Genomic DNA, 26,383 nt, shown 5'->3' on the forward strand with positions numbered 1-26,383 from the left:
GCATGAAAGCCAAGAGGCATAACGGAATTGTATTAGCACTGTATGCAGGCATCTGGTACAGGCTGAAGTCAAATACAAAGATATTAGAGACTCTGAAAACATGACAGTGCTGTTAATAGCCAATACATCTACAGTACCCCAGTGTGCTTTCTATACTTTGGTTAATGTATAAACATACCACACTTCTTCACGTGAAAGGGAAAACAGAAATTAATATCCAGCACACGCCAACAAAACATGGAAATCCACTCTAACAATGTTATCTATGTGTCAGTGTCATTTAGTAGGACCGCATACTTTAAATAACCTGTATTTAAGAACAGATGATCTGAAAATTATGCATAGGATTAAATCCACTCATTTGCTAGGTGAGCAAAAGATGCACGTAGATACAGGCTCTGTGACACTGTCACAAGTGATGGTGGATAAGAAGCAGAGCTACGAAGCTGAATTTTTAAGAGCAGTGTTAATGGTAACAACATCTCACTTCATGACTACCTTTGGAAACTGGGACTATTCCGTATAAATCTAAAAATATTCTGTGTCATCGTTGAATTTCCCTGCTTCTACCTATGGACTCTTATAACATCATTGTGTATAGTGTGTCATTAAATGCAGACACTTGAGAGAGTCATTAAATGCAGGTGTATTTCAGGAGGAAATGGAAATTCTGTGATTTCTGTACTATCTTTATAAATACGGAAATTCAAAACAAACCCCAAATGAACAGAAAATGCAATGGACTCGTTTTCCACAAAATACTCCAAAGCTATAGATGAATAAAGGTTCTTACACTGCATATGTTGTGCCATGACCCAGTTGTGGAGCAGCCTGTAGTTCTCCACGGACCCCTTTACCATTTCTACCAACAAGTCATAAGCAGCAGCTCTCGACGAATGGGACTTGCACTTTGGCTGTTGTCTGTCTTTCAAACTTGGCAGCAAGAACAGGAGATTGAAGATGTCTCTCAGAAACTCCTGTAAAACAGTTCAATCAGTACATTCAGCAGTTCGAACACATTCTTAAAAGACAACAGTCATTTAATAACTATCTCCCAGAAACTCCTATACTTTCTAGACCTGTACCATTTACAGAACTTTCTGACTTTTGTAAATTCTGAATCACCAATTTCAACAACTTACTGTCAACATATTAAAGCCTAAAGAGAAACATGTTCACTGAAAAAAGAATGTCAATCTACGCTTGATTCATGATTGATAATTCAATTTGAGGAGTTCGTTGTGGATATGGCTCTGTTCACTTTCCTCCATTCTTCAAATCAAATATATAAGGATATACTACATACATGCCACATACTTCAGGATTCTATTGAGTATCACCCCTCTCTACTTAAGCTTCCCTTTCGTTTTCTTCTTAACCTTTTCATATGGCCATGCTACAGAAATCTGATCTTTGCATAGCTCTTCTGTTTTAATTTCTACATCACGCTCCACACTGTACTCTGTGAATCAAATTCTCGCTACAATTTATTCTGCAAGCTCTCCATACCTAAAATACACTTATTCCAGGATAATTATAGTAGTAATCCTTTACAATGCTGTCAGCAATGTAACCTTAGGTTAGGTAGCGCACAATGTGGACACCATTAGGACTACTGGACGGTAAAATGGTGGAAAAAAGGTGAAATGAGGAAAGTACAGTAACAAGAGATGACACAATTTTGATCTCTTTGAGGTCTTTCAGTGTCCTTTTCTTACCTGGCCTTCACGAGAAAATTTAAAGGGTGGCTTGTGCTTAATAACGCTTGTTGCAAGACGAAGGAGGCCTGTAAGTCCATCATCTTCTATATTACCATCTTGATGGTCAAGGATTTCTCTGCTATAGATACAAATATATACAAAAGAAATGTTAGAACTCTGTCCCACTAACAATAAATCTAATGCAACTTAACAAGTGAAATTAATTAGCAAACCTCACCTCCGAATGCAGTCAGCAAGGTGTCTTGCCAGTGCATCTAAATCAAGCAGTGTTGTCTGATTGAGAATAAAGAAAATAGAATATAAATGGAAAATTATTATGACCCTTGTGAATTACAATTTATAAGCCTAGCCCGAAACTCTGGTTATGCTTTTGGATGAAATTTTGTTATTGCACACAGAAAAATAGGGGTAATTAAAACTCAACTTTCAAACATGCTTGAAGCAGTATTTTAATACATTTTTGTAAATGTGATGAAACTCTCTTTTAAAATTAATGCTGTACCATTCAAATGAAGTAGATTTCTGCAGGGCCACCAGCCAGCATAAGCAGTTGCAGAGTTTGCCCAAAAGGTAACGTTAACCCTTCAGAGATGTTTCAAGAGTTGTGAATAAATTCTCTAACCTGTGCTAAGTGGCTGTTAACTGAAATATTTTCCCCTTTTAGCTTTAGTTAAATACTTGATTACCTCCTCCTTAGACCACATTGAAATTATCAACAGTGAATCTCTCAGTTACGGCATTCCCAATGTCTGTGACCTAAGTTCACCTTCTTTGTGTATCATACCCATTCCCCCTTCTTGACTTGACAGGTTCAGTATCTGAAGTTAATAAATACATTTTGGAGAGTAGGAAAAGCTGGGAGATGGGAAAGATCCAAGAGCTGTTCACAGCAGCTCACAATCTCTTAAGTAAAAATGTCTCATCCTGAAGTAAAAATGATCCGAAAACCCAAATGCAAAAAAGCCAACGTGCCTACGAATGCAAAGCGAAACAAACCTGACTTGCATCTTTGACATGTATGTTATCAATCAGTTTGCACAGCAGCCAAAAATATTCCTTACAGCCTGGTCGCAGCACTGTTTCTTCTTCATAATCCTCTATCTGTGAAAAGAAATTGCTTTTGTTCTGAAGTACATCAGACAAAATAACTGTGTCTTAAAGAAACGTAGTAAACAACAGTAACTGTTACAAAGATATTACTTTGATCAAGCTACTATTTAAGAAAAGCCAATGTATTTTACAACGCTAACGGTGCGTGTTCTATTTTTCTTCTGCAATATTTATTAATTTTCTTGCAATATGGTCAGGGTGACATTAAAAAAACTTCAGAATAGTATTGACTCCATCCTACCCACTGCAAATTGCAAAAAATGTTCACTAGAAGAAACATGAGAAACTTTGGCTGAATTCAACGCTAGTTAGCATGACTCTAAATTCTTCTGAAAATGAGTCAAATAATGCAAAATTTTCTGTAGATTCTTTTAATTTAACTTCTTCTTTTTAATATCAACAGAGTTGAAAATGAAAGCAGACTTAGACTGAAAGTACCGCTCTCACCTGAAATCAAAAGCTGCTGAGGGTCACAAGAATAACTACCTGACAGACCCAAAATCCAGGTGCCCACTTCACTGCCATAACAAGTCCTTCCAAGCGCTCACTCAGACATAACGATCATATGTCCTATCAATTCCTTAAATTCTTACCCGGATCGGTTTCAGAGCCTGAGCATCAGGGAGAAATTTTAATAACGTTGATGCAGCCAGCAGCAGAAAGGATCGATTAATTGAGTCTCCCCCATCCAGACCAGAGAGAGATAACTTGTATAAACCATTGCAAGACTCGTGGCGAACGGCAGTCTGCATGAAAAATAAAACAATTAATTATTACATGCATGATTCAGAAGAGTTTTTTTTCTTTTGATGACTTTTCTTTCATATGTACATAATTAATTTCCTCTGAAAATACCTATCAGGTTATAGAGATACACGCACTACAAATAATGTACATTTACTTACAGAAAAATGCAAATGACACTGTTCAAACATAAAAGCTGATCTGTCTGTGCCATTTGTCTCTTGAGTTACGTATTTTCTACAGTAAAAATTACAGCCAGTTACTAAAATAGAAAATATCACGTTTGGGCAAACTAGGGAAATCTATGTGATCCTGGAACCTACACTTACTCATTCCTAACTATAGGGTTGCTTTAATTTCACTAGAAGACTTATTTCCTTCTTTCTTTCATTCCATAGACTCTCTAATCCAGTTTGCACTCTTTTTTTCCAGGGTTTTAAAAGAAGTCAGCACGTAAGCTTTTTCTATGGTTGAGTAATAAAGCAACAAACTATCACTAGTAAATATAAAAATGTTGTATTACTGGTATTTTTATGCAATTTTCAAGGTTTTAGTACATCAGAAAAAAATAACGTAAAGACGAAGTTTCAGTAGTGAGGAACAATTTTATATCCACTCTCATTCACCTCATCTTATGACAAAAAGTAGAGCTGAAAAAATAATGTAATGGGTGAAAGTATATTTAGACTAATCCACATTAGAGGGCATCACCCAGAGAGTTCAAACAAACTACAATGAAAAAAATTACCTTCAAAAAAACAAGAAGAAAGACGAGAGTTTATAAACTGGTTTGCAATCAACCACCAACGTGCCATCTTACATCATATTTTAACTATAAATTATTATTTCTTAAACAGGATTGTAAGTAACTGAGTCAGATCCTGCCTACTTTTAGCAGGAAACAACATGTCCTGAATTTAATGGCAGCTTGAAACCAAAGTGAATCTTATTATGCAGTAATTAGCAATGCAATAATCTCCTTTAATGTACCTCTGGAATAAGCAGGGTGAGTTTCTTTAGCCAGTCTTGCAAATGGTCACTGTCCGCCAGGCTGGATTTGGCCAGGGAACAGCAGTGAGCCCAACTCACCAAGAGCCACATGGAGTAGTGAGTGACTGAAAGGAAAGGAGGAGAGAGTTAATCACGCTGTAACTAACAGAAGCTTTTTAGGATGAAGAGTTCCATAGTTCAAGCACATGACATTTATTTCAGCCATACTATGTGCAAGACTACATCCTTACTGGCATGTAAGATATTCCTGAAACTCTGAATGTTATCCATATGTTGCTAAATACTGACCACCGTACTACTGAGGACAATTAAATTAGATTACTCTAAGTATTACCAGTCTGGGGCACAATCCTTTCCTGCATCTCTACTTTGCTAATGGGTGGCATCATGTCTTCACATGAACATTTCCCTGGAGTAACTAGTCTATCTGCTCCTTTCTTCTTAACAGCTAAGAGTAGGTGATACACAGTATTTACTCAGAATTCAAGTTCACAGACACTAATATCTGCAGGGGAGAACAAAGTGCACACCTGTACTGTACTTTTGACAATTTGATACCGACTTAATCTGACACAGGTCACTGAGACCAAGAGGGATAGATGGGGGAGCTCCAAGAAATTCTGGGCTCAGAATTATTTCTGTAAACCAGAATAAAGGTGACTATTGGTGCCTCTATTATGGTGTTCTATATGCTGGTCTTCGGAGGTTACGAATAAAGCTGGTTTTCCTACCAAAACCAGCTCCTTTGGAGATGAAGATATGGTTACAGTCCAAAATTTCAATTCATATAAAACAATTCCCAGAGAAGAAAACCTCTCTGTGTATTCCCACCTAGATTATGACAGCCCTAGCACTACCAAGGGAAACAATTTTATCTCATTCTAAGGCTGGAATAAAACAAATGTGTAGTTTGGTATCTTCTAAATGTTTTTATTACTATTAGTTCATAACATACAGCACTAACCTTCATGTCTTGATCTGTGATCAGACTGAGCTTTCAACACCCTGAACAGGAAGAAGATAAAGCCACTTGAATTTCATCACAGAACGTAAGAGATTATCACTTACACATACACACAAGTAACACCACAGTTACTCTTAAGTAGCCACTAGGAAAACTAAAATTTTAATCTTAAAAGGTTTTATTTCTTGCAGTATTCAAAATTAGCAACGATAATAAAAATATCAAAATCTTCAAGTGTCCTCTTAAAGCTTTTCTGCAAAAATACCCACAACCCCTTTATTTTATCCAAAAAAGAGAAGACGTGAAACAGAACTAAGAACTGGCCCGTACAGCAGAAAGCTGCAATTCTTCAAGAACAACTGTGCTTTGAACAAACATTTGCCAACTTTAGACACATTTTAAATGTCTGTATTTCTTTACTTACATTTTTATAAATTGCAAGGAAAGGTTAAGAAAGCAAAACCACACTGTATATATTGAAAATTATTTCTGCAACTCGACTAGAGGTTAAAATTAGGCACACTTGTAGACTTGACTGGAAATGCTCTGAGTGTCCCTAACAATCTTTCAAAAATATGGTAAAACACACTTGGAACTTCATAAAACTTGACCTGGAATCAGGGAATTTTACAACACAAAATGCAGCAAGCCCCCTTAACATCCCCAGCACCAGTCCCGTCCATCAGGACACAGTCTTACATAGAATTGCTTTTCTCAGGACAAAAGGCAAAAAGGACAAGAATATCCAACAACCCATTTCTGAAGGTAAAATTTTGCCTTCGGTACCTGCACACTCACTAAAATAAGGGTAATTTCAGCAGTAATAAGCTAATGGCTGGGAAAAACAAGTCAAAACTGTCAGATGACTAAGCAGCTCAAAAGTGAATTTATTTTAATTTCTCCTTTACACGGCCTTGAAATTGAGAAGACTAATTGCGACAAACAGAACAAAGAAATAGTTTTGGCATGAGAATTTCCGAGCGCATACCACGTTTCTTTTGTTACTCCGTGTTTTATACCCTGACCATTGAGAATTTTTGCCACTCTCCTCTTTCTCGCTCCTCTCTAAGGGTGGGAGAGGTGACTAAGAAAAGCAAGTCTAGTGCCCATAGACTTAAATTTCTTATCTGGGTGTTAATGGGGACTACAAGTGAAAGAGCTATTTACTTTATTTAAAGCAGTGATGAAAATGTGCACACTCGATTAGTTTTATTACAAAAATAAAAAGATATTGTACCTAGGTGCCAAGTTGTCATATGTATAAGCAACTGACATAAGTCGCTGAATCAAACTGGTTCCCTGGACAAGTACAAGAAACACCTTTAAAAATTGAAGTCAAAAGAAAAAAAAAAACACAGTTAATATAACAACAAGCTTTTTGATCTGTTTTTAAATTATACACTGTGTGAATCTAAAACAAACCCACCTGTGTAGAGGAAGAGCAAAAGACAAATCACAGCATCTCCACAGTTAAACTTAAATTGTTTTTTATTAAAGCAGCTCTAAAAGCCTGTGTTTTATTGACTAAGTCGAGATGCTAAAATTTCATCTTATTTCTCTGAGAAAGACAATTTAACTGAATAGAAAAATGAACCATTTATGCAATCCTTTTGGTAAAAACATTATTTTTTTTAAAGCATAGACTATTCACTGCCTTTTAAAAATCTCAGGCTTGAAGAGAACAAGGTTGAGGATGAGGCTGGATATGTAAGTTTTGCCTGTCTCTGTGATACATTCACTTAAATTATCCATTTTTGGAGAACGTGACAGGCTACATAGAATTTTCAAATCGAAGTCTGAAGAAAGTATTTAAAAATATTTAGACAGCAAATCCCCTTCAATAACAAAATTCACCAATCGACAATTAAAAATTTGAAACCAACTACCGAAACTGGTAGCAGCATTCACACACAGGCAATGTTAAAACATTTAATACCATTGATAATTTCCTTGTATCACAGTAGCTTTGGCAATTTAGGGATCTGTTTTACCCAATACTTCTAGGAGAGTTGAAGTTCTTCCAATGACAAATGGGAAGTTTGGCTCCAGCTCACATTTCAGAGTCATTATTCCAAAGCTCACAAAACACACACGCGGTTGATATCCTACCTCTGTTAAACGAGGTATGTGAAGGCCCTTGGCGTGGTCGCTCGTGGTTTTCCTCGATTTGCCCGGCCATGTTCTTTTCCTGTGAGTCTCGGCCACGCCAGACCAGGCAAAGACATCGTGGTACGCTAAATCCAGATCTGAGGGATCCACTGCAAACTGGCAGATCAGCTTCAGCAAGCAAGCCAGACAGTCGAGCTGCCACTGTGAAGAAGAACAGGAAATGTTCCTTTTTCAGGGGTTTATTTAACAAATAATTCCACACATGTTACAGAATTTGAAATGAAAAGCTTAAGTAAGGTGTAACAGATAAACAGCTAGAATCCTAACTGGCAAAACCTCACCACAAGTGGCAATAAAGAGGAAGATTATTTAACAAAAACAGACTTAATAAATGTATACTTGCTTTCTTTTTAGCATTTCAGTAACTGTCATCAGTTTTATACATATATATCTATGCTTGTTCATTGACTTCTTTTTATGCACATGTGACTCAGAGCTTGAGATATTTCAATATTTTTTAATCAAATTGAAAATAAAAGACAAAAATTAACTCTACTTTTAAAAGTTTTCATTATGATAAGAATTTAGCTCAAACTAGTAACAGAACAATCATGAAAAAGACATACAAGCACAACTAATAACCATGTTCATTATTGAAAAGTGTCTTTATTAAGACCATAGCCACAATGCTGCAACTTCTGTCTCAATGCCAACAAGGGGAAATGGTATTTCTTGATGTCTTCAGATGTAAAGATAATTAACAGATCACTCCTTTTAAAACAGACTATAATACAAGTTTCCGAATAGCAAGAAAAAGGCAGAAAAGAAGGCAAAAATAAAGTCTGGCTAATTTCGATTTTAAGTCTGGTATGTAATAATATTATCAATGCAGTTGCAATCATTCCTAAAGACGAAACTCAGGTTTGTTTCTCTAAGATGTTCTCAAGACATGCAGTTTTACCTTCTACTAACTAGGATCTTTATGACTGGACAAAATTTAAACCAAAAATACACAGAAAAATACAAAGGGTGGTTTTAAAATAGAAAAAAGCAGAAGAATGTGGTTTCACAGAATCGTTTGTTTGTTTTTTTCCTAAGAAAATTAATTCTTCCAGGAATCTAAAATATGCTATTGCATAGACTGGTGGTTTCAATTACAGAATTCATTTATTTCACTTGCTACAGAAAAGTAACTATAGGAAAGGCTGAAAGTAATTGCAAGTCTTTACAAATGAGAGTTATGTTATTCTGGAGAAAAACGGCAAATAAACACCTACCACAGTCCACGATTCCTGTTCTTTAGGCTCTAAGATTCCAGAATTGAAAATTTCTAGTAACTGTTGGAGCCCTCCAGCAGCAACAAACTGTAAATATATTACGGAAACAACGTGAGAAAAAACAAATACAGAAATATCGCTAAGTATCAGGCCTGATAACACAGAAAAACTTTAAAATGTTATACTAAATTCAAGACAAAAAATTCCAAGATAGATCATGTTTTGAATGGGTTTTCATTTTATATCTTTTTTTGAAAAACTGAATTAGGTGTCACAGAATATTGTAGGAAAAATCAAACCTTGCAGCTCCACGTGTTTTTACTATTTTCTATTTGATCCTCACTTGAATCATCTGAGTCTGGGTAAAGATCGCTGTAACTACCCTAAAGATAAACAAGAACAATTCATTGTAAAAACAGTTAAAGAATTAAAATGCTGTAAAATAACTCATCAATATGCACTTTGGTTTAGAGAGAAAAACATGCATTCTGTGCAGGAAAAGCTATTACCGTAGATTCACGTCTTATTCTCCTGTTGGGCTTTCCCAAAGCTTCGATAATTTCCAGGGCGTACAAAAGTTTATGGGCACTTTTTATTCGCAAAAGATCCTTCCAGCTAAAGCCATCATTACCCTTCAAAGATAAAAAAGACAGAAAACAAATAACAAAATTATATGTAATGCTGATCTATCTAAAAAACGCAAGGAGAGGATTTTTAAAGTGACACGGACAAATTATTTGGCTTTTAATTTCATCTGTTATTTGAAATTTGATAATTTCAAGCATATTTCTATACACGATTAACCATTTGAATAATGTACATTCAGCAACGAAATCCTGGTAAACCTCCAGCATTATTATAAGATAAAGGTATAAACAATTTTTCAGTAAAGGAAGCCAAAAGTTATATACTCTAAATTATAACTCCCACTAAAATTTTGATGCGGGTGACCATAAAGAAGCATAATATCTAAAAACTGTTACTAAGCAATTTCAACAGCTTTAAAAGAGGCAAAGTTTTTATCTCTAGGACAAGAAAACAACTAGGTAAGTACCCATGTTGTGAAGGTGTAGAAGGGAGTACAAAAGGATCCCTATCACAACAGCCATAGTGTTAAAACAAGGTTGCAAATGAAGAAATTGCTGGTTCAATTCAAACCAAGACTGTGACAATTAGTATTGACTATTCTTTTCACTTATTAACTGATTTAAAAGAATATATAAAAACAAACTTTGGCAACTAAGCTGACATCTCTGTTTAGTTTAATTTCATAAGAATTATTAGGTTTACTTGTGTCTCAGCCTACTTAACACATTTTCTATTTAACATTCCTATTTGGAGAAAATTCAACTAAAACACAATATAATAAAGATAAACATGTAAAACAAGCATTCTCTTTTCACCTGTTCATCTGAAATATTCTGGAATGCCTGCAACATATTAGGGCACGTTGGCAGAAGCATTAAGAGTTCCCAGACACGTCTGGATAAGTTTTCTGCATGGAGATGGAGTTCTTCGCACCTTGAACTCTGAGAAATCACAGAACAACCATTCTTATTGTGAACTTCTTGGAGAAAATAAGATTTCAAAGTGCAAAAATGTATTTATTCTTAATTAAGAAGCTATCTCCTATCCAATGTAAATCCATAAATAGACCTGATAATTGAAGTCTCCCTGAACCTGCAAGAAACTACATTCACAGAATCACAGAATGTCAGGGATTGGAAGGGACCTCAAAAGAGGTCCTTCTGGCGTGTCAGCCACTCCTCCCAGCTTGGTGTCATCAGCAAACTTGCTGACAGTGCACTCTATTCCCTCGTCCAAATCATTGATGAATATATTGAATAATATAGGCACCAGTACTGACCCTTGAGGCACTCCACGAGATCCAGGCCTCCAACAGGACTCTGCCCCATTGACCACGACTCTCTGGCTTCTTCCCTTCAGCCAGTTTGCAGTTCACCTCACTACCCGGTCATCCAGACCGCACTCCCTCAGTTTAGTTGTGAGGATGCCATGGGAGACTGTGTCAAATGCCTTACTCAAGCCAAGGTAGATCACGTCCACCACTCTGCCATCATCCATCCATCTTGTTACGTCCTCATAAAAGTCAATGAGGTTGGTCAAGCACGACTTCCCCTTGGTGAAGCCATGCTGACTGCCCCCAATGACCCTCTTATCCCTGATATGCCTTGAGATGGCACCAAGGATAAGTCGTTCCATCAGTTTCCCAGGGATGGAGGTGAGGCTGACCCGTCTATAGTTACCCAGGTCCTCTTTCTTGCCCTTTTTGAAGGCTGGAGTGACATTTGCTTTCCTCCAGTCCTCAGGCACCTCTCCCATTTCCCAAGACTTGGCAAAGATGATGGAGAGCGGTCCAGCAATGACCTCAGCCAGCTCCCTCAGCACCTGTGGGTGCATCCCATCCGGACCCATGGATTTATGAATGTCCAGATTGCCTCACTGCTCCCTAACCCAGTCCTCATCAACCGAGGCAAAGACCTCCATGGTCCTGCCTTCCTCTGGGGCCTCAGCGGTATGAGGCTCCTCAGGACAGCCTCTGGCAGAGTAAGCAGAGACAAAGAAGGCGTTCAGTAACTCTGCCTTCTCTGTATCTTCTGTCACCAGATAGAATAATTCCATTATCTTCACAGCTTATTACATACTTTGAAATACTCAAGTGCAAATAAAACTTAAAAACAAACTCCTGGTTTGAATATACCAGTGCGTATTTAATTTCCCACAAGCTAATATGGCATATAAGATATAAAACCTGAGTTTTTCCAATAGAACCTTTACAAACCTTTCTTCAAGCCAATTCCCATTATTAGTCACAATATCTCTTTAAATAACTAATATTCTTTCCTAAGAATTACTTTTTCATAGCTTCTACAATATGTAAAACATTTAAAATACATCTGAACAATGTTATTAAGAAAATCAGAAAAATCATGATAATGATTACACCATCTGTGAAATGTGAATATACAGACAATAAACATATCTTGCAATTGGATGGAGTACACAAAAAATAGGCTAGATAGGAAAAATAGATCCAATGAAATAGGTCTTAAATGTAATTTTTCTAATAAAATTACTCTAAATTACCTCAGAGTCTTCCATAGCCACTTCTCCAGAAGGAGGCTTGAAAGAGGCGAGCATCTCCAACAAATCAAAAAGGGTGGTAAGATGAGGTTCTTGCAGGAGTAAAAGCATCGGAATGTTGTCCTTCTGAGGAGGGGGCAGGCAAGACGCTGGCAGCTGAACACCTTCACCCTTCCGTTCTCTCCTCGGTGCGCCCAGGGATACAAACACCATCTAGAAACAGAGAGAACAACAAGCAGGAGAGAGATGATTTTAAAAATTCATATGCTAAAGCCATGGAATGGTTTCAGCAGGATCAGAATGAAGAACTTAAAGATATATCAGTATTTTTGTTATCAAGTCTTTACTGAGCAGTATTTTGAGCAACTACTGTAATTACAGCTTGGGTTTGCTTTAATTTCAAGCATTTGTGGCATAGCTGCATACACTGTTTGCTGTTTTCTTGTCCCTCATCCCTTATTTTGCCGTTCAGGCTGGGGAGACTCTAATGCTGGGCTGACTTCTCAGTATATAAATGAAATGGCACAAAAACAAATCCAGAGGAAAAATGAGATAAATTGGCTCAAAGAACTGAAGGATGCTAGCGAGGGCACAGTGACACAAATAGCAGCACGGTGGGAAAAGCAGACATCTGTTATACTGGCATAACAACGTTCTCAGGCAAACTGCTCCTGCTGACTAGTTGTCACCTCCAAATATTGATCACATCCAGCCATTCAGACTGAATGTTACTGCTGCTCCGAGTTCTGCAAACACCTGATTGCACCATAGTGTAATTCTGTAAAATTATCTATGTTAATAAGAAAAAAAAAAAAATTAAAAACTGTTTTTGCTTTTGAATTAACCGAATACATTTGGCAAAAAGAACTGATGGAAGATGCACTCAAACAGATCATCTGATTCAGAACTGCAAGAGCCAACAAAGACTGGCTGCCACAATTACTTACAGCCAGGAGTGGCACATGTAAGCGTATCAGCCACTAATAATCTTTCTGAAAAGATGTTAGCAGATGCCTGTAGGCGTACAGTAGTTTAGTTTTCCTTTAGATAGAAGGTACGTGATGATGTGCTACTAAGTTTTGTTACACCCCACCTCCCTCAAATAGTCACAATGTCATTCATATGTATACAAATCAAATTAAGCTTTTCCATAGTGCAGATTTCAGCAAACTTATGGATAGACCACTCTAACAGGAATACTGAATCGAAATAGAAAATCACAAATAGATGTTTAAAAATGCTTCAGATTTAACCTGGGAAAAGAGAGGGAGAGTCACTGCTACTATGGAAATGAGTTCAACGATTCAGACAAAATGAGGATACTTGATTCTGCTGTCATTGCTCTCCAGTTTTCTTTGATGAATGCAAAAACCTGAAATTTTTGTTTCACTCCGAGTTTTCACATCTGCTAACATAACTAGAATTAGCTTTTAGAAATGATTAATTACTTTAAACACTGACAACAGGAGCAAGGCCTGACAACATTAAGTTGGGGCGCGTGTCGGGTAGCTTGAAACAACTCGTTTCAGAAAACCGTAGGATGCTCCCAAAGAAATGTAGACCTTCCACCACAACTACCTGTATCAGCTGTGCTAGACCAAAGCAACATATAAATCTATTTCAGTGAGTGCTATCTATATGCTGGTAATACCTGCATATCCTTGAAACCCAATTCATGAAGCGTTTTTTCATCGTAATCGGTTGTCAGTTCATGCCCAGATGAGATCATTCTCACAGGTCCCATGAGGCCACCTAGAAGAAAAACGTATTTCAGTAGATTTCTGGAATCGTAGTTTCATTTTCTAATGGAAGCCCTAAGACTTATTTTTAATACTACACCCTTCAATAGACGAAAAAAGAAGGTGTAAATCTAGAATTTCAAGAGCCAAAAGTTGACACCAATTTAATGAAATTGAAACCCCACCTGAGAAAACAACTAAAAGCCAATTAAGGGCAATGAGATTTAGCTCTATAAGGAGCAAGTTTGCTGATGACACCAAGCTGGAAGGAGTGGCTGACACGCCAGAAGGCTGTGCTGCCATCCAGTGACCTGGACAGGCTGGAGAGCTGGGCAGGGAAAAATTCAATGAAATATAACAAGGGCAAGTGTAGAGTCTTCCATCTGGGTAGGAACAACCCCAGGTTCCAGTATAAGTTGGGGAATGACCTATTAGAGAGCAGCGTAGGGGAAATGGACCTGGGGGTCCTGGGGTCAGCAGGATGACCATGAGCCAGCACTGGGCCCTTGTGGCCAGGAAGGCCAATGGTACCTGGGGTGGATTAGAAGGGGGGTGGTCAGTAGGTCAGAGAGGTTCTCCCGCCCCTCCAGCAGTTCCCTGTTCCAGAAGGACAGGGAACTGCTGGAGAGAGTCCAGTGCAGGGCAACAAAGATGCTGAAGGGAGTGGAGCATCTCCCGGGTGAGGAAAGGCTGAGGGAGCTGGGGCTCTGGAGCCTGGAGGAGACTGAGGGGTGACACCATTAACGTATATAAATAAATAACGGGTGAGTGTCAGGAGGATGCAGCCAGGCTCTTCTCGGTGACAACCAATGAGAGGACAAGGGGTAATGGGCTCAAACTGGAACACTTAAATTTGAGAAGAAACTTCTTCTCAGTGAGGGTGGCAGAGCCTGGCCCAGGCTGCCCAGGGAGGTTGTGGAGTCTCCTTCTCTACAGACATTCAAACCCGCCTGGACACCTTCCTGTGGAACCTCAGCTGGGTGTTCCTGCTCCGGCAGGGGGATTGGACTGGATCGTCTTCGAGGTCCCTTCCAATCCCTGACATTCTGGGATTCTGTGATTCCGTGAAAAGGTAAGAGGAAAAACTTGTACGCTGACACCATGAGCCTGTAATTTTGACTGGAATTTGATAAACTCTGCTCAGATTTCTACCTCAGTTGGTGAAATTATCACAATTTCATGTTCCTAACCAGGAACTTCTTTCTGTTGTAGATTAACTAATACAGGTGCATTAAAATGGACAGAGTAAAAGGTCACTGAGTCAGAGGTGTGCACTATGTCCCTTACAACACGTCTCCTGTGATGCAGAATGACCCAAGTTTTAAAGTGTAAACACTCAATACACTGAACCATAGTTCACAGAGATCTTTCTGACCAAAAAATAGTATTAGAAAGTCCTTTTTTTTTTTTAAAAGAAATCTATACAAAGCAGTCCCCAAAGTAGAGTATGGATGAGTAAAAGTGCAGATTTTAACTGGAAGTCTCAGTTTCAATTGAAAAGTAAAACTTGTGTGTAAAACTAGATTATTCCAAACCCAGCTTACCAGGGAACTCCCCTTTGCGGCTGCTTTGGCCAAACTCCTGAAGTTGCGCTTGTTGATTTATCTGCTCCTTCTGCAGGTTTTCGTACCAATGGGTGACCTCAGCCCGTAGATCGGCCACCTGATCACTAGGATACATTTCTATAGTCATCTGAAATAAACCAGAGATTTTATTTTTCAAAGCGCAGGGTCAACTTACTGAAATTTAACACTGTGGGATGCGCTTTCTAAAAGGTTTTTAAGTTACCTTGTCAGGAAGCCCTGCGGGCTGACAGACAATTCTTAGTGGTAGCGACTGTTTGTCACTCAGGGCTTTCAAGTGACTGCTGATGCCAGTGCCTTCAATCTGCCACTGCCTCAGGTGATACGCAAACCTTAAGAAGCAGGTAAAAATGGCGGAAAAGTATTTTTGTCAAAACCTATTTAACACAAATTGTCAATAAACAGTGAGAGGAAAGCCAAAACTTGCACCTTTATTCACTGTTTTTTCCAAGCTAAGAGGAAATTATTGATATTCTCCCTATTTTTCAAATAAAACTAAATAACTTTAAAAAGTGAGGGATAGGAAAACATGAAGCACATTCATATGTCTTTACATAGCAACAAGGGCCAACTCTCCTAATTGTTTAAACCTTATATATTACCTTGCAAAACTTTCCACTGCTGTCCTTACTTCACACAAAGAAAAACAGAGAAACTAATACTTACATTAAGAATAATAACTCATTCGTCATTATGATAAAAGGAATATAAATAAATTCTGCATCCAAATATAACAAGGGAGCTATTTACCTTCTCCTAAAAGCCTCCAGGTGAGTTTTCAGCATCAAGAGTCCTCTTTCAATAATGGTCAGACTTGAATGCGAGTCTCTCTCAAGGTTACTAGACGCTATCATCAGACTCTCCATACACTTGCTAATAAATTCCTGTTCTTTTTCCAGACCAGTTTTACCTGTAATATCAGTTAAAGTCAATTATATACACATAACTTTAGGTCTATGCATTTTAATACCAAGAATAAAACAAGAATCACGTTAATTTTTTTTTAAACATTTTAAACAGAAAATAAAAGTAAAAATTCGTACCGTTGATATAGTAAGAGTTGATATACTGGATAGCCGCTCGGCTAACATCACCAGACTGTGCTCTTAAAGCAATACCCCAGAATTGGTCCATGCCACACAACTGTTTTGACAAAAGGAAAACAAACACAGAAACAAAACATCACCTCATTGTTTTACTGGGAGTGATGCTTTTCTGACCTGAGACATTTTATTCGCTTCTTGATGCAACTACTAAAAATATCTCTGTTGTTCCTCTGCTCGGGCTGTCACCACTGCACACATCAATTACTATACAATTGTAACCTTCATAAATATTTTCATAGTTTGAAGTGTGAGAACTGGTTAAAATTCAAGAATGAATTTTCATTTTTGACAAACAGGAATACTTTCAAATGAAGCCTTAAAATCACAACTATTATTGATATTCATTGCAAGAATGGAAATTTTAATTAAAAATTGCCTCACGTCAATTCAGAGAAAAATATCCTAGATGTAATTTTATTTCTGAGATACTTTATATGAAAAACTACAGAAGGACTTGTAAAACACATACGTAAACTGAGACACATTTTACAACAGATTTCTAGTCAGAATTAAATACGCCTAGTTGAATGCCAGCTGAATCTTCTTATTTATAACATAAGAACGTTACAAACCCGTTCTTTAAACACCACAGTGAACGGGGTTCAGTTATACCAAGTATATTATGCAGTCCACAAAGACACACAGGCAACAGGTATCACTTTCTTTGTGGTTTCCTGTCTGTGCCTCTAGAGAGAAAATCCACACATGTTCAAAGCCATGAGCGAAGGTCAGGATCACTGGTTCCTCTTATCTCCATTTCAGTGTCTGACACTTGCAAGTTTTGAATCCTAAGCTTCCAGGGCTCTCCTCAAGGCAGGAATCCATACAGATGTCACCGCTATGGACTGTGACATTACCATTTCAAACTAGTAAATAACATCCAAGCCATTAAGTTCTCAGGAGATAAGTCACTGCAGGATAAGTAAGTTAATTTTCCCCTTCCCTCAGAAAGAAGAAAAACATGAGTGCAGAATCTGGGCTGACCTCTGAGTTTGAGCCGCCGTCATACGCGCTGGTAGCCAATCGAGCCAAATTGCACAAATGCTGGAAGAGGTTTAGGCCAGTCATACTGATTGTTTCCGGTTTTAGTTGTGGCATCTAAACAAAATGAATGCACTTTAGTATGGAAAAAACAATTCAGTGCTGGAATGGATAGCAATTACAGGCTATTTATTTCATTAGCACAGAAAAATGTCATTTTTATTAGCAATCTTATTCAAATGTAGTAGATCAATTAAAATTTATTCTTGCAAAAGACCACACTGTGAATGTTATGTACAATATAAAAAAATCAACTACAATTGGCTTAAACAAACCACTTTTCTCTACCACTGATTTGGACTGTAACAGTGCAGAGGAAACTAGAATTATTCTGGTAATATCAGCTACTTAACTTATCAACAGCAGAAAAATTTGTCAGCAGACAAGACACGTCCATTAAAAAAAAATCATACGCTTAGAAAACTAGACAAAAAAATGTGTAACCTTGAAAGAGCAGCAGACTACATTAATTATTGCGCAATCAGGTAAATAATAGTGTGAAAAGAATTTATGTCAATGCGTTACTCTCTTCCCTCCAAGCAGAGAAAAATCATTGCATGACAAGTGGGGCCCTCCCAGACCACTGAAGGCATATTTTTCATAGAAACAATTTAAGCTACATTAAATAGTGCTGACTTGGAAAGAAACGCTTTTATTAGGAGGTTGTAATTAACTCTCGACATACCTTTTCCAAAAAAAGATGTTTGTAAGTCTCCATACCCATAGCATGCTGATCTTTACTTCGTACTTGATTCAAGAACCAGTGTAGTGCATCATCGTAACATTCAGAATCTTCTACTAAGCAGTGCCACAGTATGTCCACTTGTTCTAAACTCAACCCTAAAATTAGGAAAGTATTTTTAACTACTCCTTTATAACATCAAATATACAGCAAAATACACACAGAAGAGTTTTGTCAGGACAAGAAGTTTTTGGAAACAAGAAACCTGGGATCTCATACCAAACAGTGGGTTGTTTTTTCAGTTTGTAAGTAATTATTGGCTGCAACTTCGAGCTCAATATTGAGACTGTGGCTGGAACTAGGATCTCTATTTCATCACTTCTCCTTTCAGGAGAACAGTAGGTTTATTTGCACAGCTGGCAGATAAACATTTGTGATCCCAACAAATTTCTTTAAAAAGAATTGTGGCTATCCTATCAGCAATTGCAAATACAGTGTTTGACTTTCTTTTTTCACTTTGCTACAGATATTCTTCTTCCTTCCTCTACTGACCAGAGGGACAAGCCATACATTGTGTGCCAATGCTGACTACCTATAATTAGACTACCCAAATAACTCCTCTCTTCTTCAATCACTTTAATAAATGCCCTCAATATATACTCAACCAAAAGTCTGTACAGAGCTGATGCTGAAGCACTGAAGGCGATTAGTTTATAAGGGCTTAAAAAGAGAGCGGTCAAAAGAATTTACGGAAGAGAAAGCCACCAAGGGTTACTACAAATTATGCTTGACTCGGAATTCCACCAGCCACATCAAAAGATTTCTGTTTTTAACCTTTTAGAGAGAAAACTTTTCAGCATCTGTACAGATCTCTACACATCGACTATCATATAGTATACCATATTATATACTAATTTCACAGAAGTGTAAGCTAATTTCTGAGAGTTTTAATATATAAAGAACTGTTCCTTTTTGGTATCACAACTTACTTACAGTGTACTCCACTAAAGGATCTCTGGGAATATTATGGATATGAATCAAAACCCAAAAATACAGAATATATTATATTTCAGCAGTTACAACAGTCCTAATATTTACAAAAAATGAAGCACAGAGAACATAGAAATTTGTTCTCACAGAACTCCAATAGAATCTAAACTCCAATGTTGGTTCTGTGCTTTCATCAAAAAAATCTTCCGTCTTTTGAAACACTACCAGAGATTATTTAAAATTGCATGTATAAAATATCATTTATTTAAGCTAACATTGATTATTAAGAACTACGTGAGCCTTATTATGAGGTGCTTCTCCGGTAAGGTAACCTCAAATACTTACTGAAATGATCTGGCGATCCTAGAGTTGAAAACACACATGTCAGGAATTGAAGACGAACCTGAACTTCTGCACTGTGGCTGTATCTAAAATTTAAATTTGTATTTTAAAAAGTTAATTTAACTGTTTGTTGTCATTACTTTTTTACCCCATCCATACACGTGCCTCTTAAAAGCATAAATATCTTTTTCTTGTAAGTTTCTTTCTGAACTTCAGTATATAGTCTAGACTGCAGGGGTACACTTAACAGAATGACACACTTGTCATTACTAGATAAGGTACCTTTTTTGGTTGTTTTTTTGGCAATGCAGTCCAGTTTAAGTGCACCATTCTGTCATGAGCATCCTGCAGGATCTGACCTTAATTTTCTCCCTAACTTGTAAAACGCTGGTATTTCTACCCTAAATTTCTGATTCCAGCTGATATCCATTATTTATAAAAACATTTTCATAACTTCACATACAAATATTAACTTCATTTCTACTTACAAGGTAGAAGTTCAATGGTCAAAGGAGCAGAACAATGTATCATTTTGCCTGAATCAGAAGCAATTTGTCCCACTTTCCACGGGTTTTGAATATTTCTCACAAGAGCAACAGCCAATGGAAAGGAGTATGAAGAAGTAAAAACCTGACCCATAAATAGCAATGTTTTTCAGTTGTGGATGCCCATATTTACATATTGACTTTGACATTTGTCAAAGCATGACAAATCCATTCCTCCAGGGTTGGGAAGCTAGAAATTGCATCACTTGGGTATATACACCTAATTTTTATTATGCAGATTGGAAAGTACGGATAGATGTGTTAAATACAAAGGTTAATGATCACAGATTTTAAAACTAAATAATCTGAATAGTTTTATGATCTAAAATAGCTTTGATTTGAATATATAAAATCTTCATGTTTTATTTGCAAACAAATATTCAACAAAATGTCTAACAAAAATGACATGAGAGTTGTTGCATTTTTTTTAACAGAAAAGGAAGCTTTTTGGAAATGTTATTGTTGTTACAGACCTTTGTTTCCCTAAACATGTAATGTCCCTATAGAAAGTATTTACATATAAGAACACATCAGAAGCACCAGAAGAAAAGCAGAAAAGAAACGTTTACAAACATCAAATCTCAGGCACTCAAAGCCAGTTTTGTACTTACAGCGCGTGTTTATGTCGTCCTTCCCTGACTGCCTGAATGTAGTGTACCAAATTATCAAAGAAAAGTTTCATCATGTTAAGTTCCTTTTCTGCCCACCTGTGTCAATTTAAAGGGCAGAAAGTGTTATGCTTGGCTTTAAAAGATCAGAAAAGCTACAGAAATTAGACAGCTACTATAGGAAAATTGTACACACATAAAGCCAAAGTAAACATTCCGTTTTTCATCCACCATGAATTCAAGAGTATTTGCTAGACAGTACTCTCTTCTTCTGTGTCATCCAACAGGCTCCACAATGGCATTATTTTCAGGCATAGGGCTGGCAAAACACTCCCCTTTGAGACCATAAAAACTGTTTCTAAAGGCCTTAATTCAGAAAAAGTCTGAGCCAAAACTCAGAACTAGGCATATCAGTTAAAAGTCATGGCAAAAAGACCAAGAAAAATTGCTGATAATAGCTGTAATCTTTCCCCAAAATTCCAGCAGTCTGTTCTTCACAGTCAGACCAGCTAGTTACACGGTTTGTTCTAGTATGGAATGCTATACTATCTATCTTCCCATTCCAAATGTTTTCTTATAAACCAAATTTTTCCTACCGAGAAGCATTTGACTTATAATCAGAACAGAATGACATAGCATCAAGTTATGACAACTTTTTACAATTTGCCTAGTACTGTCTGAAAATCCTTTGCTATTTAAAGGGGAGAGAGGGAATTAAAAAAAAAAATCAAAATTAGTCTTCATCTCATTTACAACACATGTGTATTATGAAGAAATCTAGGTCTGAGTGATAAGACAAGCTCACACATCTAGGCCAGGCAACAGACAGATGATAACCTTAGGTCATTATTAATCTGGACACACTAAAGCCTTGCAGCAGTCCCTAAAATTTCACTGCTCCTGTTGATTTAGGCTGTTGGGGACAAGGCGCTACTTACATTGTTATCCAATGTGTATCATAACTGCTCCCAAATTGCTGAAACGTACCAAAGAGCTTTGGAAGAAGACGAAGTGAAACTACTACTGATCTAGAGGAGAAAGAGAGAAATGATGACAATACATGGCTGTTACAAAATTGAAACAGTCCATTTTAAAATTACTTTGAGAAGTTGAGGTTGGGTGAGCAACAGACTAACTGAAAGCACTGGAAACACCCGTGCGAAATCCACCTTCATGTCGGCCAACTCCTTTTCTCAATCTGAACTACACGTACTTCAAATTCTTTACATGTTAATACCTTGGACACGCAGCTGTTGGACAAGTATAAAAATAAAACAGTATACATTTTTTTCTTATTAAAAATTACTTAAATTTCAAAAGAGAAATTATTAGTTTTGAGTTTCATAAAACATCTTTTGAAATTTCAGCAAAATGAGTATGGTTTTTCTACAAACAGACAATAGCAGAAATATATCTGCCTTAAGCTCATTATAGACACAAGTAGGTGTGTTTAGTAAGACTAGGAAAACTCAAGCGCATAAACTGCATGTAACAGAACTTGCACATCGGTGATAAGCATCTTTACATTTCTTCATCTCACAAATACAATTCTCATCAAGACGGTAACAACACAACAATGCAGGTGATGTTCAGCAGTTGAGCGGTTGTATCAATTAAATAAATGTCACTTTTGCCAGTCTTCAAACTGTATAATCTCACAGTTTTGGCTGGTATTAGACAAATTATCTGAGGTAAAGGTATTACTTCTACCTTCAGCTGCTTCTTCACAGAAATTAGACACCACAACAGACCTGGTGGAAAAGAACTTGTCTGTTCCGCAGCCACTTGCATGTAAAATCTAAATATTCAGTTCAAAATGCTTATGCTAAGGCACTCGACCTTGCATTCAACTTGCTAAGACGTGGGCCTGATTTTACCAAATGGTAGGAAGGCAGTGAGCTCCGGCAGAAGGGAGAACAGCCCAACGCAATGTGATGAGAAATTCAGGACACCAACAGAATAGAAACATCAGATACACCCACACCACCTTGAAAACTTATTTTTACACTTTTGGTTTTGTCTGGTTTAACTTGTTTTCCTGTAAAATGAAATAACCATTATAGTCAACTTGAATTTCCTATATGTTGCAAAAAAAGATACATGTAAAACCAGAGAATTTATGATTTAAGTTACCTGTTGTTTGCTAAATTTTCTAAGCAGCCTTCAATAAATCTCATTCGAATCTGTCTGTCAGTGAACCAGCATACTAAGGAACAGAGCAGCTTCTCTGCTTCATTTATTAACCCTTCAGAGAGATGAATCTACAGCAAGTAGAAAGAAAGGGCACTGAATAGCATATATTTATTTTCTTTTAAAAAATATTCTTTTCCGGTATTCAACTTACTGCATCTTCATCCTGGACCAGATCCCACAAAAGGGTATTTCCTTTCTTACAAACATTATCCAAATTAATGTCCGTCACCGCATTGCTATTATATTGATGTTTATGAACTGCTGGTCCTGAACAAAATATAAAGACCGTTATTGAATAAATAGAAGGAACTATCTAATCTGAACATTACTGCCTAAGTGCATGAACAACAACATGCTTTAATTAACATGGCTATTTTAAAGCGTATACAACACCACTCTAATTAGAGTCCATTTTACACGTGGGTTCTTAAAAGAAGACAAAATATTATGACCATATGAGAAGTCAACAGGGCAGGTAGGTCAATATTTACTTTCTTTTTGGGTAATGGGAAGGTACAATAAAAACAGCACATAAGAATTGCAGGTGCTATTGCTTTTTAATTTAATTAATAGTGTAATTAAAATATTTCTTCAGTCTTTCTTTAGTGCTGTGGTCCGAAGAAGAGTATCTTTATAACTACCATGGTTGGAAAGCAAGGAAGAAGCACATTTCAATGAATTCCTCTCATACTGCATGATCTCCTCTATCTAACTAAACATCAGGCAAAACAAACACCATTTTTTATATACGACAGAGTATCAAAGTGAATTATTTTAGAAACTCATCATATTTGCATAAATACTGATAGACATTTTCTTCCTTCTATGTGGCCACAGCTGGTACCATTCATTTCTCTACTATCTGATACTATTTTCATGGAACAGCAAAGTCGAGTAGAAAAGTTGGATTGCTGTAATTATTTGCACGTGCAAAACTAGAGGTGTCAAAAATAAGCTGCACTGAAGGCCTCATGTTTAAACAATAATATGGATCTTCAGAAAGATGTGCCATATCTATGGAAAATATTGGGAAAAAATGCTGACTTCTTATTCAACTGAGCTTCTGGAATAGATATAAATAGTACTGGGTTTACTGTCTGTTGGAAGATTGCAAGCTTGGATCTGCTCGAATAGAGAAGAAAAATGATGCACCTTCACTAAGCATAGCCCCCCCATTACATTTAAAAGGAGGATAAAACAGAAGATAAAACTGTCACAATAGCATATGGAAAGATGATATAATTCTTGAGAAGTGTTTTAGTAGCATCTTAAATTGCACCCTGAAGTAAACTAGAAAATTTAGCAGTGTAAGATGAAACAGCATAAAATGCCCTTCAAGCTCCCCAAGATATCAAGTTATATTTTAACTCATTTTTCCAAAATGATCCTCTGCATAGCCCATTATGGGTAATTCATTTAAGATGACACATGTACAGAATCACAATAAGATCCACCCACCAGAAGAAAAATCACATAAAGTTTTAGAGAGAGAGAGGGGATAAAAAGTCTCGCATTTCAGCACCACCTTTCTTTTTACTTTAAGAACTGATCAGAACAAAATATTTGGTAGGCTCTTTGGCACTTCTGTTTGTTTTGACTTGCATTAAGAGCTCCAGTAGAAATGGAGGGGAAAAAATTCTCAAAAGGTAAATACAGCTACATCTGCTGTGATACAAAAATGAATCTCTTGGAAGAAGCACTAAAATCCCAGTAGTCACTGCGGTTTCTTTGGGCAATAACAGATACATGGTTAAAATAATTTGATCATTTTTATTATTGGTGACTCATTCAAAAGCATATAAAACTGAGTTAAAAGTACAATGTTTTTCTATTTTATGACTCGTACCTTGACTAAGATGTTCATGATAGATAGAGGCGAGGTTGGGAAGGTGCTGCTGGAGATGAGATGTGAGCTCAGCGTGTGAATTGATCTGTACAAGCTCTTCTTCACAACCAGACTCTTCCCCATCAAAATCAGCCATATTTTTCTCTGATTTTGCACTGACTTGGGAACTACTGCAACTGACATCATCGGCACTCAGCATATCATCAACCATGTGCCTGTAAAAGAAGAACATTAGAATGGACGATAGCAAAGAGAAAGTTGTTTATAGCAGACTACAAGCGAGTAGACATCTCCCTAAAGCTAAAGTCACAATGAATCATCTGTCTGAACAGACCCTCACGTGAATTTAAAAACCAGTTACAGATAAATTGAAGGTCCCACTATCATGATGGTTGTGTTGACTTCTTTAATGTTAACTTAAAGCAGCATTTTCCAAAACAATTTTAGTATCTTCTTCAATGTTGTCTTATTTATTCAATACAAAGATTCCAAAACGCTTTAATTAGATGTTAACAAAACAGATTACTGGGTAACTACGTGTGGTAACTATCATCTCTGTTAGACAAAATTATCCCGAACTGTAGCAAAATGGCCATACAAATTTCTGCCCAAACGGACTGTTTTGCTACCACTTTCATTTCTGTTACAGAAGGAATCAGAAGAAATGTCAAGCTGCCTACCCATCATGGTGATGGTGGTGGTGGTGGTGGTGATGCTGCGGCCCAATGAATTGGCGACAGTTAAATAATTCGTTTCCAATAGTTTCCCCAAGGAAGTCCCCCGTATGAGTTATACAAGAATCTTGAGAACCCTGTGAAATGTGAGCGCTGCTCATTTCCCCTGTCATATCATGCTCTGCATCCTCAGTGTGAGAACAAGCATCCAGCATCCTAATTCGATTATCCACTGGTGTCACCGAGTCCGTGTTAAAAACATGGTCCTTTCCTGCCCCATTACTTGCACCGCTCCTCTCCGCTGCCCCTTGTGAATCTCCCAGACAAATGCCTGTTTGTGATTCCAGTTTCCTGCTTTGTAGGTCTGTGCTCCGACTGCTTTTCTGGGGATTATGACTCCTGTCTTCTTCCTCTTCATCCTCCTCTTCTTTGAGAGCTTCAATATCTGCAATGTCTTCAGACTGGACCTCGCTGCCGGGGCTCCCAGCAGACTGGCTGGCGTGGCTGGAGTTGGCCTCATTACTGGATCCATCGCTGTGGCCGCTGCTGCTGCCAGGACCGCTACTGCCGTCCTCACCGCTGTTGGCCGTCTCGTCAGAGCTTCCTTGCAGGGATTCCTGAAATTAGCAGTAGTTTTTGTTTTAAGATCGGTGGAAAAATAAATCACCACTGAAAATATATAATCGACATCATCATCGTTCAAACACCATTCTTTATTTTTAAGGAAGTGTGTCAAATCTACAGGCCTCCGTTCTTGCTCAGTTTGGTTGCCAGTGACAAGATTCTCTGAGCAAGATTCAGCTTGAATAATTTAATTTTTGCATTACCTTATTCGCAACAGTCTACATGTGCAAGCTTTGCACACAGAGTGACATTGTGGCACATCAACAATATATCATGCAATCCCTTACTAGGAGATTAATACAATTTAAACGCAGGAATGTGTTCATTTGAGGTGGGTTTTTGCAGTGTATTTGCTCATGGGGGAAGGCA

At 37.4% G+C, this 26,383-nt stretch overlaps 1 protein-coding gene across 12 annotated transcripts in view; it reads right to left on the minus strand.

Annotated features, from left to right (window-relative positions):
* Nucleotides 1–26,383, minus strand: part of USP34 (ubiquitin specific peptidase 34) — a 118,683-nt gene that overhangs the window by 37,103 nt on the left and 55,197 nt on the right. For 11 of the 12 annotated variants that reach the window (XM_065833174.2, XM_071805650.1, XM_065833173.2 and 8 more), the window contains 28 exons: nucleotides 25,397–26,007; nucleotides 24,717–24,931; nucleotides 23,022–23,137; nucleotides 22,811–22,938; nucleotides 21,616–21,705; nucleotides 20,681–20,776; nucleotides 19,528–19,610; nucleotides 18,196–18,350; nucleotides 17,454–17,567; nucleotides 16,407–16,506; nucleotides 16,114–16,273; nucleotides 15,569–15,695; nucleotides 15,325–15,472; nucleotides 13,693–13,793; nucleotides 12,045–12,254; nucleotides 10,340–10,465; nucleotides 9,446–9,568; nucleotides 9,236–9,319; nucleotides 8,937–9,023; nucleotides 7,660–7,860; nucleotides 6,788–6,870; nucleotides 5,551–5,591; nucleotides 4,566–4,690; nucleotides 3,425–3,577; nucleotides 2,718–2,822; nucleotides 1,939–1,994; nucleotides 1,719–1,839; nucleotides 794–977 (listed from right to left, as the gene is read on the minus strand). In XM_065833174.2, the coding sequence (XP_065689246.1) occupies nucleotides 794–977; nucleotides 1,719–1,839; nucleotides 1,939–1,994; nucleotides 2,718–2,822; nucleotides 3,425–3,577; nucleotides 4,566–4,690; nucleotides 5,551–5,591; nucleotides 6,788–6,870; nucleotides 7,660–7,860; nucleotides 8,937–9,023; nucleotides 9,236–9,319; nucleotides 9,446–9,568; nucleotides 10,340–10,465; nucleotides 12,045–12,254; nucleotides 13,693–13,793; nucleotides 15,325–15,472; nucleotides 15,569–15,695; nucleotides 16,114–16,273; nucleotides 16,407–16,506; nucleotides 17,454–17,567; nucleotides 18,196–18,350; nucleotides 19,528–19,610; nucleotides 20,681–20,776; nucleotides 21,616–21,705; nucleotides 22,811–22,938; nucleotides 23,022–23,137; nucleotides 24,717–24,931; nucleotides 25,397–26,007 (3,943 nt within the window). The remainder of the gene's footprint in view (nucleotides 1–793; nucleotides 978–1,718; nucleotides 1,840–1,938; nucleotides 1,995–2,717; nucleotides 2,823–3,424; nucleotides 3,578–4,565; nucleotides 4,691–5,550; nucleotides 5,592–6,787; nucleotides 6,871–7,659; nucleotides 7,861–8,936; nucleotides 9,024–9,235; nucleotides 9,320–9,445; nucleotides 9,569–10,339; nucleotides 10,466–12,044; nucleotides 12,255–13,692; nucleotides 13,794–15,324; nucleotides 15,473–15,568; nucleotides 15,696–16,113; nucleotides 16,274–16,406; nucleotides 16,507–17,453; nucleotides 17,568–18,195; nucleotides 18,351–19,527; nucleotides 19,611–20,680; nucleotides 20,777–21,615; nucleotides 21,706–22,810; nucleotides 22,939–23,021; nucleotides 23,138–24,716; nucleotides 24,932–25,396; nucleotides 26,008–26,383) is intronic. The other variant, XM_071805649.1, reaches the window with a different exon arrangement.

Source organism: Patagioenas fasciata, chromosome 3 (genome assembly GCF_037038585.1).
Source record: "Patagioenas fasciata isolate bPatFas1 chromosome 3, bPatFas1.hap1, whole genome shotgun sequence".
Classification (NCBI taxonomy): domain Eukaryota; kingdom Metazoa; phylum Chordata; class Aves; order Columbiformes; family Columbidae; genus Patagioenas; species Patagioenas fasciata.